Raw genomic sequence first — 14,174 nt, forward strand, 5'->3', positions numbered from 1 at the left:
CTTATATTTTTTATTTTTTTATTTGTTTACATTTGATCCTTAAATCCATCAAGAATTAATTGGATATGTGAATTATGTATGTGAGATGTTGTTTTTTTCCTCCAGCTCAATTTTTTTTTTCTTTTTTTGTCTCAGAACTAGTTTTGGATAGTTTATCTTTTTCCAGGTAATACATAATTTACCTTTATTATAAGATTTTATAAACACTTGGATCTCTTTCTGGGTTACCTATCCTATTTCATTGATTTATCTTTATTTGTGTTTTGATATCTGTCAGGAAATATTTCCCCTTAACATACTTCTTTTTAAAAAATTTCCTAGATATTCGTGCTTACTTTCAGATACTCTTCAGATTTTTTTTGTGTGTTCCAAAAATGTTTCATTGAAATTATAACTTTAAATACAATTCAAGCAATAAATTTGGTAAGAATGGCAAGTTTCCAACATCCAGTTTCTTCATTTAAGAAAAAGATCTGTCTTCATGCAAATTTCAATTAAATAGCTTATTCATGCAGATTTCATTTATTTCTTATTATGATTATTTCTAGGTATCTTACGTTTTTATGACTACTATGAACAAAATATTTAATTAAATCTTAATAAGTTTATGATTTTTAATTAATTGTCTTAGATTATAAAAATAGAATACTTTACCCTCCTCATAATACTGATAGTTTTGTTTTTCAATAGTTTTACTTCTCATCTGTGTTTTATATTATGATAGTACAACACAAATAATAATAATCAACACAAATCCCTATTTTTCACTTCTTTGTTCAGTTCTGACACCAGCTGCCTATGTCATACTTTTTTCTTTGACCCTTGCCATCTGGAACTAGGTCAGATCTCATATGTTCACTGGGTACCATCCTTCAGACTGTCCAATAATAGGTAGATGCTGACATAAATTTGGGAATCTACACGACATTTTCTGTCCTGCTGCTTACAAGTTCAGGGTTTTCTGGATATAGTCACTAGCTTGAGGGTTCCCTTCAGTTTCTTCATGTTTAATTTTCTGTCTTCCACTAATCCTTTAGGTCTGATAACTCGCTGGAGCAACACAGAATTCACAGCAGTTACAATATGGTATGAGAGTCCTGGTGTGGCACTGCAGGATAATGCAGTACACACCACAAGGTTTTGAAAAACAAAACTATCAGTGTTATGAGGAGCATAAAGTATTCTATTTTTTAAATCTAAGACAAGGTTAGTGGTTTAAATTCACGAGTTGCTCCTCAGAAACCCTATGCAAAGTCCCTGAGCCGGAATTGACTTGGTGGCACATAACAACAACAACCAAGCAAAAGGATACAAACAAAGGAATACATAAATGTGGTGGTGGTGGTGGTGGTGGGGTTCCCAAGATGAAGCTTCCATGTCTCAACGGGTGTGCTACTGTCCCACATACATAGATATCTTTTGCCAACCAAGAAACCTGTGGCGCTTCAGTGTCTAGAGCTGTGAAAAGCTAGGTCCTTGGTTTGGTGCAGTAGGATCAGCACTGGACTATGGTTTGGCAGTTCAAACCCACTAGCAGCTCTTTGAAAACCCAATACAGGATCATTATGAGTCAGAATCAACTTAACAGTACCTAACAACAACTAACCTAAAGGAGCCCTGGTATGGTGCTGCAGGGAAGGTTGGTGGTTCAAACCAACCTTGGAAAACCTATACGGGGTCACCATCAGTCAGAACTGACTTAATGGCTCCTAACAACAACAACAACATAACCTAAAGACTGGCAATCCAAATCCACTCAGCCATACCACAGAAGATAGTGCTGGTGAAAGTTCTTAATAATTATAGCCAAGAAAACCCTATGGAGCAGTTCTATTCTGTAACACAGAGGTCTGTAACACACGGATTGGAATAGACTCAACTGCAGTGGTTTGGTTTGGGTTTGTTATGTAATGCAAACACCAGTTCCTCTTTCCTGAGGTCAGGTGATCATGAAGTAAGTCTTTCTGACCTGATCAGCCCCTACTCTAGAGTCGTGCACCACCTCACCTAACTTGTTAGTTAGGTGTGGTCTGTAGTTCTTATCAAAGACACTTAAATCCCAAGGTTTTTAAAGAAATTATGTCTCAAGTTCCTCGAGGGCAAAGACCAAATTCTTTGCGTAAAGTTAATGTATACCCTACAGATGGTATTTATTAAAGCATCCCTCCCAAATTTTTTGAAAGTGGTAAAATATTTCTATTAATGGGAATGCTTTTAGCATTTCACTCTAATGTACAGTGTAAGGTTGGCTGTTGGTCTGAGGGCAATGTTTATAAGCAAGTTCAGGAAATGTCCTTTTTAAACCTAATTTTAAGAGCATTAAAAAATAATCAGGAATACATGTTCAGTTTAATCACAAAGCTTTTGGCATGTATTGAGCTACTTGGTCTTTGATCTACCAAAGATGGAATCATTTATATACTCATTACTTTCTAAACAGGTTTTTAAAAGTCATCTTTTCTATTGCAAATTTATAAAGCACCTGAACAAATGGCAAAAACAACAACAAAAACAAATGCTTATTTTCTATATTTAGAAAAAGGTTTAAGAGTATTTAGTAGATATTTATAAATTCAATTTTTTAAGTATCAAACATAACATTTTCACCAAGCTAGAGTCACTAAGTATTTTAATGGGAATAAACATTTATCCAATGTCTGCTACACAAAGAAAGCACTATGGCAGCCCTAGAAGGGGTTGGAGAAGAGTGTGAGGGATAAAGAGATAAGCAAGAGGAGACCCCTGACCTTTAAGAGGCTTTTCTCCAGGGGAACAAGCAGACAAGTCCCCACCAAAGCGAGGGTGGTAAGTACCGCGGAGCACAGTGAATGGTCACTGCTCACAGAGGGACAGGCAGCCTGGTGCCAGGTGAGGTGGAGGGACAGGTAATCCAGACAAGCCCGATGCAGGAAAGGAGCACTGAGGCTGCATCTGCATCTCCAATGAGAAAATAGAAACTATTCAAAGATATTCTGATGGGTTTAAGATCACAATCACAAAGTGGATATAAAATAGGTGTTAAATAAAGGACAATGCAAAGAAAAAAATTCTGTGTTAACCAGAAAAATTCAAGATAAGGGTTTTGGAATAATTAGAATCGTTCATCAAGATGTCACATGAAAGTTTCCTTTTAAAAAATACTTTGATAATGAAAATTTGCTTTTGAAGATAATTATTTTTAATGAGATGATGCCACCAAGCAACATAGAAAAAGTAGTGCCTACCTATTTCTGCCAGTGCCCTATGCTACTGGGAACCTGTAAAAGGGTCAGTAGCTGTGATAGTGGTGTTTGTCTCAGCAAAGTCACTTACAGTGACAGCATGCTGCTCCAAGTCTCCAGGAAGAATTTCCTGCTTGTGATCATCTCAGCATGCCTGACACATGGTGAGAAGGGCAACTGACATGGATATTGTGAGTTTCTGGTAACCTGTTTTCCCATCAGTGGCTTTATCTTTTATATTGCTCATTTGTGGAACTGAGGTTCCACCATTGCTGATGTGAGATACACCTGGCTAGAGAAGATAAATGAATACTGTACTTAGGAAGGCAAATTCATGGAAAGAACTGTATTTTAATAAACTTTCCGGATTATTGGCTTTGACAAGAGGTGCTGGCCTCTCTTGGCTGTGGGGCATCCAAACCATCTCTGTACCAATCCAACTGGTTGGTGCAGCTTTGCTGATTCTCTGTTTATCAGGAAAATCTTTTAAAGCCAGTCTTATGAAACAGCAGTATTCCAAATTCAATAGGCTATGAATGAATTTCAGCTGTAGCTGCTGAAATTGTAGCCTTGGCTCCTTTCTTGAAGGCAAATGGGCTACATGAGCCAGGCTACTTGACCTCTGGCTGCATTTCACCTGTAAAATTATATGACTACCTGCCATCAATTTCTCTCTAAGGAGTGTATAAAAATATCTGTGTAGGTCTATTGCATATGATCATTTGAGTTTTATTGTATGTCAAAGTTCCCTTTAAAAAAACTACTGTACTTTTGAATATGGTGCATCACTTATACACACACACACACACACATTATTGTCACCTAATAGTTGTGTTAGTACAATAAAATTATTTAAATATTATTTATATATCTGGAAATGAATGTTAATCTTTATATGGCTGTTACCAGTCCTTGACAAACATTAAAAAAAAAAGTCTTAGAAACCTATTCCATCAAGTTAATTAGTAAGGAAATGGTTTCCATTCTTTGGAAATAGTTTGTTTTTAAATGCAAGGGGATTATCTGGAAGCATGATCTAGAGTTTGCTATGTGACAAGCATGTCTTATCAGTAGGGTCCTTTTCAGTGCTATTCATTATCATTGATCCATTTCAGCAGGAAAGGCTTTCATTCCTCATAGTCTTAGGCATGGCTCTCTTTTCCAGTTCACCAGATGGGGTAGAAAGTTTATCAGAATGCAGTTATTAAAACCTTGGGATGTTCTTCTGTTTCCATTGGCTCTCTTGTGTTTTTCCTGGATCTGAACCTGAAAATAAAACAGCTGCTAAGGAAAATGAAATATTCAAGATTCTTCTCAAAATGCCCATTTGACACTGAACATTCCAGTCAATGGACAAGTAATTACTTTAATTCTAACAAGAACCTCATTAGTCTAGAACTAATACAAGTACTTGATGTTTCTGAATTTGGAGGCCATTTTTTAGAGTAAATATAAATAAAACCCAGAATTTAAACTCTTTCATAGAAAGATAAGCATGAAATTCTTGCCAAATTAAAGTTGATATTGAATTAGTCATATATTAAAAAGAAAACAGCATACCAAAAATGGCCTCCAAATTCAGAAACAGAATTGTCAGGGATCAGAATCTATCCACATATAGATTCATATTTATCATGGCCAGGCACTAAAAACACTTCATATAAACTCACAATAGTCTTATGAGACATTCCCATGTAACAGAATGGAATACTGAGGCTTACATAAAATTAAATAATTTGTCCACCTTTACACGGTAGATTTGGGGATTGAAGGCTGGCAGTTTCACTCTAGAATGTGATCTTCTACCATACCATTAATCTTTTCAGTGTTCAGCACTGGCATAGGCAGAAAAAAAAAAAAAAAAGGAACAAAATGGTTTAATGTGGAATTTTTTTTCATTAGTTGGGTAATTTTTTTCATGTGTATACTGGCCACTTCTATTTATTCTTCTATAAAGTGCCTGTTCCATGGCAGTGTTTCTTCTTAGTTGTTTGTCTTTTTCTCATGGATTGTAGAGAACTTTTTGTATATTAGCCTTAAATTTATGTTGTGTATTGCAAATATTTTCCCCCACCTTGTTGACTTTTGTCTTTATTTGTGATTTCCTTTTTGCCATACCAACAATTTTTTAAATGATAGATGTAAGGAGCTCTGGTAGCGTAGTAGTTATGAATCGGGCTGCAAACCTTAAGGTCAGCAGTTCGAAACTACCAGCCGCGCCACAGGAGAAAGATGAGGCTTTCTGCTCCCGTAAAGATTTACAGCCTTGGAAACCCTGTACAGGGTCGCTATGGGTCGGAACCAACTCCATGGCACTTAACAACAACAACAATTAGATAGCTATATCAGTCTATTCCTTTAATTTTCTTTGCTTTTTCTATTATGCCCAGAATGATCTTCTCTTCTGTAAAATCATAGAAATACTTGTTTTTTTCTGGTACATTTATGAATTTTTAGGCCTATTTTTAAAATCTTTCTAGAATGTATTTTGAAGTAGATCAAACTGCCCCCACCAACCCAAGAAAATGAATAGCTAAATGTACTAGTATCTTTTATTGAACAATCTGTCTTTTCTTTCATTGATTTTGAATTGCCACTTTTATCAATCTACCAAATACTCATTTCTTGAGTTTAATTCTGAACTCTGTTCTGTTCCTTTCATTTCTATTTCAGTAACATTACTACACTATTTTAATTATCATTGCTTTATAATATGCTGTATAATCTGATAAAGCTAGTCTCTACGTATTACTCTTCTTTTTCAGAACCTACTTTGCTATTATTGTGTATTTATTCTTTCTGAGAAATTTTGTTTTTTTTCAAGTTCTACTTACCCTTTCACTTTTTTCATCTGTTCAAAGGTCTCTGGTAGAGATGTCCCAAAACTTTCAGGGAAGAAAAGAGTCAGGATTCCAATCAGGACAGTCAGACTACCCATGAGGATGTAAGGTAGAATTCTATTATAAGCCCCTATAAAGCACAGGATGTAAGAGCATCAATTAGAGCATGAAACACAAAATAAAGATTCTCTGGGTATTTAGAGTCATTCTATAAACGTGTCAAATAGTATTTGAGAAAATTTTTGAATCTGAACATTTTCAGAAGGCAAAATGTAAGCAAAATATCAGTTGTTCTTTGGCAGATGCCATTGACTCTACACTTCTATAATCATTTACCTACCTGATTGTGTATTATTTTAAGTGCCTTCCTGTCAGCTAGTACTTTCTAAACTAATACTTAATCATGTGTGACAGATGTTCCTTTGATGGAAGTCTTTGTCTATCAAAGTTCCCCTCATAAGGTGGAGGTAATTGACGATGGGGGATGAGAAGACATCAGGGGGAAAGAGGTTGACCAAGATGTTGCAAGGATAGATTCTGGTCATAAAAATGCTGGTGGGACTTTTGTTTTTGCCCAAACCAGAAAGACTAGGTCCACAGAGCCATGAAACCCTAAAAGAAAATGTTAAAGCAAGTAACATTTTCACATTAATTTAAATCAATATATGTTGGGCACATATTCCATGAAATCACTGCTTGGATTCATTTGTTTTATTTTTAAAATTAAGATTTCTATCTAATAATAGTAATATAAAAAGAACATTGATATGCCCTGGTTTTGTATATACTAAGGAAAATCACCTATTGCTCTTTTTTATTTGGATTACTTAGAAGAATGATAGACCTCATCTTCCTTCTTTTCTGCATACAGAGATTACAGAGAAGCAATGTACCCAAGAATTTGATCTGACCCAAAACATAAAGAAAAACATTGATTTTTTTTTCTCTGAGACCTCTGTATAGCTAACAGGATTAAGTATCATGGGGGAGAGAAAGCTCTGCCTTGGCTTTCTTTCATTGTAGTCTACTATGGACTATCTGAGGCTGGTTTGAAAGCATAGGGGAAAACAAAGGGGAAGTGACACCATTCTGTATAATAATGTTCTATCACAGGTATGATAGTACACAGGAATCCTGGGTGGCATTGTGGTCAGTGCACTAGACTGCAAGGTCGGTGGTTCAAGCTCACCAGCTGCTCCTTGGAAACCTATATACAGGGTTGCTCTGGGTCGGAACTGACTTGACCGCACTTTACAATAACAGCAATCAAAGGTGTGGTCCAGGTCAGTTGGGTAGAGTAGGTTCAAGTTAGAAAACTGTATCTCTTTTTCTGTAAGGATTTAAAATGTAACTTTTTTGAGAATTAATATATGTCTTTGGAAGGAGCTCTGGTAGCTTAGTGGTTACAGATAGGGCTGCGAACCGCAAAGTCAGCAGTTCGAAACTACTGGCCGTTCCACGGAAGAAAGATGAGGCTTTCTGCTCCCGTAAAGATTTACAGCCTCGGAAACCCTGTACAGGGTCGCTATGGGTTGGAACCAACTCCACGGCACTTAACAACAACAATATGTCGTTGGGGCTATGTGTGTGTATGTGCATGCACATGATCTTGGGGAACTAGGAAGGATAAGGAGGTGAGTCTACATCTCTTTACAACAGAATGTTTAATGAGAACTAGGCTTGGAATGCCAGATCCTACCCTGCATATCCCACGGAAACCTCTCTTCTGTATGTGGTGGCGAGTTCTGTATGTAATTAATAAGCAATCTGTTGCTCCAGATTAATATATTCAACTAAATAAAAAAAAGCCTTTCAAAAAATAGCATAAAGTTAGAATGCAAATGATAAACTAGAAAAGGTATTGGTAACATGTATTTGTTACTGTTATTAGTTGCCATTGAATCAATTCTGATTCATAGTAACCCCGTATGTGCAGAGTAAAACAAACTCTTTGGGTTTTCAAGGCTGTGATAGATAGGTGCCTCCAGGTGGGCTTGAACTGCCATCCTTTCAGTTAGTAGTTGAGTGCTTAACTGATCACATCACCCAGGGACTCTAAAATATGCATATTTATAGGGCTAATTTCCTTCAAATGTAATGAGCCCTCACAAATCAAAGAGAAAAAGATGAACAAACCATTAAAAAGTGGACAAAAGACACGAGTAGTCATCTGACTGAAAATATGTACACTAGTCAATAAATTGAAAAATGCTCAGCCTCCTTTATAATCAATTAAAGAATTGGAAAGGAAAGCAACGGTGATATCTGTTTTTCATATAACAGATGATCAATGATTAAAAAGCTGGTTAATCCCTATTGTAAGTGAGGATATAGGAAAGTAGGTACTCTCCTATATTGATAGTTGGGGTATAAAGTAGTACAATTTAGAGGTTAATTTGACAATATCTACAAAAAAAAGCTATTTAACTTTATTAATCTAGCCATAAATCAAGATATATCTAAATACATGCACAAAAACACAGTAGAAGAATGTTAATTGTAATGTTGTAATAGCAAAAACTTGAAAATGGCCCAAATGTTCATCCATTTGACACTGATGAAATCAATCATGTATCTACATATAAGGAGGCTGCAGAAAGTTTGTGGGAACATGGACTTGAAAGATAATGTAATTCTTCTATGGACTGTTTGATGACTGAAACACTATATGTTGTTGTTATGTGCCATGGAGTCGGTTCGGACTCATAGCGACCCTATACAGGGTTTCCGAGGCTGTAAATCTTTACGGGAGCAGAAAGCCTCATCTTTCTCCCGCAGAACAGCTGGTAGTTTCAAACTGCTGACCTTGCGGTTTGCAGCACGATTCGTAACCACTATGCTACCAGAGCTATTTAAAAATAGTTAGAAGAGCTATATGGTAAATACCAATATGGAAAAAATTCTGATATAATGCTAAGCTTTTTTTTTTTTTTTAAGGCAGGGGCACAACAGTATGTGTAATATAATGTTTGTGTGTTTTATGTGTGCATATATACACATACTTATGCAAAACAAAATGTCTGAAGGTCTACTCACCAAACAGTTACTACTGGTTACCTTTAGGCACTGTGATATGGGAAGCTGGGGAGAGGACAGGTGCAGGGTTTACATGGATTTTTCCCAAAGAGTATGGTCTTTGGGACCATACTATGTTTCTGAGACATAATATTTTTTTAAAAAACAAAACTTTTAATTTAAGTGCATTCGATAAGGACCCCAGATCAGAGGCATAGCTAAAGTCTGGCAGCTATGGCACGTGCCCTGGGCACCACTTGAAGGGGAGTCCCACTGAGCAGATTCTATTATTCATTGTAGTTTCCATCACCAGCTGTGAGAGATCATTCAGCAAGTTAAAACAAATACGTTCATATCTGAGAGTCTCCTTGGGTCAAGGCAGACTGTATGAACTTGCTCTGCTAAGTATAGAAGGTGGGGGGGCACCTAAAAAAATGAAACCACTGCCACTGAGTTGGTTCTGATACATAGTGACACCAAATAAGATTTCTAAGACTGTACAATTTTATGGGAGCAGATAGCCTCATCTTTCTCTAACCTTGTGGTTAGCAGCCCAACGCCTAACCCACCAGGGGTCGTTGTAGAAAGTGAAAACAATGACTTTGTGCATATCATAGTCCAATTTTCATCAGTGGAAGCAAGAAGGTGCTGTTGTAATTTTCATGTAATCCCACAAGTAAAAGACTATAAGCTTGACTTGTATTTTTGAGCTGATATTATGGCAAAATTATCTCGAAAATGTGTCTCAAATGTTTGGACAAGGCACAGTTTCATTGCTTGGTACACATGCTATCTTTCAGATATTCCTCATGCCTAACTAGCAGGTTAAGTAAAGTGATGAGATGACCCTGGGTGGGGTTGACCAGGTCAGAAAGACCCACCTCATGAACACTTAGTGGTACTGATTGACCTTGGGGGTAGAGGCCTGAAGCTTGCATCACATGATGAGACCAGAATCATTCCAGTGAATTATTGAACCCTAATGAGAGCCAACAGGTCAGAAGTGAGGTGGGGAGGCTAAGGACCTCTGACCTTGCCACTGGCAGCCTGAAAGGGTAGCAGGAAACCCTGAACTTGGTGCAGCAAGTCAGAAGTGTGGGTGTCACAGGGACACCCAAGCTTGCAGCTAACATTTTATGTCTTGGCCTACTTGGCAGTCTGGAAGTCTGTGTCCATGAATTTGTGAGGCCTGATGTAGTTCCGGGTAGTTAGGGTCAGAGTATGAAGTGCTGCAAGGGCAGCTAGTATCAGACCTGAACAGAGAAGTGAGAAATGGTCTTGTACTTTTTCCACTTCTTTCTGTGCAGTTTAAATTTTTCATAGTAAATATCTGGTACTTTTATGTTTCAAATGAATTTAAAGAAAGAACCAACTGGTAAGATGTATCTCACCGAGGTAAACGAAGTAGGGAGCAATGATGCTGCCCACTCTGGAGGCCATCGATGTGATCCCCACAGCCATGTTCCTGACCATGGTGGGGTAAAGCTCTGCAGTGAAGACATACAGCATGGAGAAAGCAGAGGTGACCCCGAATTTTCCCAACATCACCAGACCAATGGACAAGGCGAAGTAATCTGGAAAAGAGACACAAGCAATGTAAATAGAGTGTATTTTAGAAGTGATACTTTCTTAACCCAGTTGTTTCTCTTGTCTTTTTTTATTTGTTTGAGAATGTCTTTTTATTAATATAAGAATATTACCCAAATAACACTTTCTCTTTAAATGACTAGACATGGATAAGGATGGAGAACAAGAGGTGGCTTTGTACTTTGCTCTACTGTTAATTCTAGATCATTTATGTGTTCAGTGACCTTTGTCTATTTTTCCTTTATTTGGTACAATGGTTTCTTAGTAAGTAGTCAGCATTTAATGTAGTTAAGTTTAATCTTCAAAGAGAAGGACCCATATGACCCAGCAATACCACTCCTCGGTAAATACCCAGAAGAATAAAAATGGTGCTCAAACAGAGTCTTGTATACTATCATGGAAACAACTCAAGTGTCCACCAATAGATAAATGGATAAACAAAATGTAGTATATACATACAATGGAATATTACTCTGCCATAAAGAGAAATGAAGCCTTGTTATATGCTACTATATAGATGAGCCTTGAAGATACGCTAAGTGAAATTAGTCAGACACCAAAGGACAAATCTGTATAATTCCACTTACATGAAATATCTAGAGTAGGCAAATGCAAAGAGACTAAAGTGGATTAGTGGTTACCAGGGACTGGGAGGAGTGCAAATGGGAAGTTATTGCTTCAGGGGTACTGAGCTTTTGTTTAGGGTGATGGAAACATTTGGAAATGAATAGTGGTGAAGATTGCACAACCCACGGTGACTGTAATTAATGTTACTGAAGCATACAATGAAAAATGGTTCTAAGCAAACAGCCCATATAAAAATAGGCAAAAGCAGGCTTGCAGTATATACCCTTTGGTTGGTTGATGATGCATGGAGGGGATTGTAACCATGGCAATGATACGATATACGATAAAATGAATGTAAAACTAATGTTCTCCCATGTAAACTATCACATAATTCAAAAAAAAAAAAAATAAGCAAAAGACTTGAATAGACGTTTCACCAAAGAAGGAATACGAATAGACAACAAAACATAAAAAGATGTTCAACATATTAGTAAATGGGAAAATGCATATCAAGACCACAATGAGATATCACTCTGCCCCCACTAAGATGGCTATGATTAAAAAGCAAAACAAAACAAAAATGGAAAACAAAAGATGTTGGTGAGGATGTGAAGAAAATGGAATCTTCATCCATTGTTGATGGGACTGTAAAATGATCCAGTTGCTGGGGACGGTTTGGAGGTTCCTCAAAAAGTTAAAAATAGAATTGCCATGTTGTTAAATGTTGCAGAATCAGTTCTGACTCATAGTGTCCCTGTTTAGGGTTTCTAAGGCTTTAAATCTTCTAATGAGCAGAAAGCCTCATCATTGTCCTGGGGAGTGGCTGGTGGACTCGAACTGCGGACCTTGTGATTCACAGTCCAGTGCTTATTGTATGGAGCCATCATGTTCCCCAGAATTGCCATAGGATCCAGCAATTCCACTACTAGATATATACCTAAAAGAACTGAAAGCAGAAACACACTCAGATATATGTATGCCAATGCTCATTATGGCACTATTTACAAAAACCTAAAGGTGGAAAAAACCCAAGCATCTATAATCGATGAATGGATAAACAAAATGTTTATATATATAAATGGAGTCCTAGTGTGGCACTGTGGGTTAATGCACCAGACTGCAAAGCTGTCTGAACTGCAAAGTTGGTGATTCAAGCTCACCAGCTGCTCCTCGGAAACCCTATACAGGGTCGCTATGGGTCGGAATCGACTTGACGGCAGTTAACAACAACAACAACTATATATATAAAATGTTGGTGGTTCAAACCCACTAGCCACTCCTTGGAAACCTTATACAGGGTAGCTATGAGTTGGAATCGACTGAATGGCACTTAACAACAACTGTGTGTGTGTGTGTGTGTGTGTGTGTGTGTACGTGTACAAGAAGGAGTTCTGGTAGTGTAGTGGTTATGAGTCGGTTGTTAACATCAAGGTCAGCAGTTTGAAACTACCAGCTGTTCCGCAGGAGAAAGATGAGGCTTTCTACTCCCGTAAAGAATTTTAGCCTCAGAAACCGTATGGAGGATCGCTATGAGTCAGAACCAACTCCACAGCACACCACCATCATATAAAGAAGGGAAAAAAGAGACAGGAATTTCTGTTATATGCTACAATATAGATGAACTTTGAATACATGTTGAGTGAAAGACTTCGGTCACAAAAGTACATATATGATCCCACTTCTATGAAATATGTAAAATAGACAAATGTTTATTAATGGTTAACAGAGGGGTAGAGTAGTGGTTACGATTCAGGCTGCTAACCACAAGGTCAGTTGCTCGAAACTACCAACTGTACTACAGGAAGAAGCTGAGGCTTTCTGCTCCTCAAAAGATTTACAGCCTCGGAAACCTATGCAGGGTCACTATGAGTCGGAATTGACTCCACAGCACATAACCACCACCAGATGGGAAAGGGAGGGTGTAAAAGGGAGTCCTTGCTTCAGGGACCTGGAGTTATCATTAAGGGTGATGATGATATTTGGAAACAGCGGCGATGATTGTACAACATGATAAATATAATGCCACTGAATGTAAAAAATGTTGAAATGGCAAATGTTTTATTATATCCGTATTTACCACAATACAATTTTTCTCAGTGATTAAAATGGCAAGTGTTTTGTTATATGTATTCTTAAAGAAAAAATTTAAAATAACCACAAAAGAGAAGGAACAGGGAGAACAAACAAGATGGCAGATCGGGTAGATGTGCAGTGAGGAACTCCATCAGCAACAACATAGAATACTGGACCAAGCAGGCTCAGGGGATGGTGTCAGAACTCTGAACCACATATAAAGGAATATTTAGAAGGTTGGAAGGCTTACAGCTAAGGGAATTTGTAGCAGAAGCAAGAAATCCATTGCTTTCTAATTCAAGATGCTCAGCTGCTCCCGGAGCCACCATCTTGGGTGAGACCAAGCTGGGGAAGGATCAGAGCAACCACAGATGCCTGACAGAACCACAGAGATAAAGGTGTGGATGTTCTTTTCTTTTGTATCTGTTCATTGGTCTCTTGCTGTCTGTGCACCTCCATTCTGGTGCCTGAGTGAGTGGACCCCTCACCCCCACCCCTGCAGGGTTCTACTACGCATGCACACAGATCTCCTTGAAATTTAAAGTGACAGTTTCCACTTAAAAACAAACGCCAGTGCAAAAGGGCCATAGCCAGCCCTGAACTGTTTATCACTAGGAAAAAGGCCTGAACGGGGATTGTGAAGTGAGACAGACAGACTAAAAAGGAAATAGGTTGAAAATTAAATCCTGAGTTACATCACAATGACCAAAAGTGGCATCTTGATATTTCTCAGGAAGAAGAGTGAAAAGGGAAGCCCATCTCCTGATCACATCTACCCAGAGGCAATCAGAAAGCATAAAAAATACCAAAACACACACCCATCTAAGTATTAAGGCCACAGATAACTACCAAATATGTCCAAAAAACAGAA

The 14,174-nt window shown here is 37.7% G+C and overlaps 1 protein-coding gene across 2 annotated transcripts in view; it reads right to left on the minus strand.

The window, feature by feature from the left end:
• Window positions 1–4,411: 4,411 nt before the first annotated feature.
• SLC22A4 (solute carrier family 22 (organic cation/zwitterion transporter), member 4) overlaps window positions 4,412–14,174 on the minus strand; it is a 67,828-nt gene continuing 58,065 nt past the window's right edge. For both annotated transcript variants that reach the window (XM_006872924.1, XM_006872925.1), the window contains exons 8-10: window positions 10,468–10,650; window positions 6,056–6,191; window positions 4,412–4,487 (exon numbers count right to left, since the gene is read on the minus strand). In XM_006872924.1, coding sequence (XP_006872986.1) covers window positions 4,412–4,487; window positions 6,056–6,191; window positions 10,468–10,650 — 395 coding nt within the window. The remainder of the gene's footprint in view (window positions 4,488–6,055; window positions 6,192–10,467; window positions 10,651–14,174) is intronic.

This window comes from Chrysochloris asiatica, unplaced genomic scaffold (genome assembly GCF_000296735.1).
Source record: "Chrysochloris asiatica unplaced genomic scaffold, ChrAsi1.0 scaffold00215, whole genome shotgun sequence".
Taxonomy (NCBI): Eukaryota; Metazoa; Chordata; class Mammalia; order Afrosoricida; family Chrysochloridae; genus Chrysochloris; species Chrysochloris asiatica.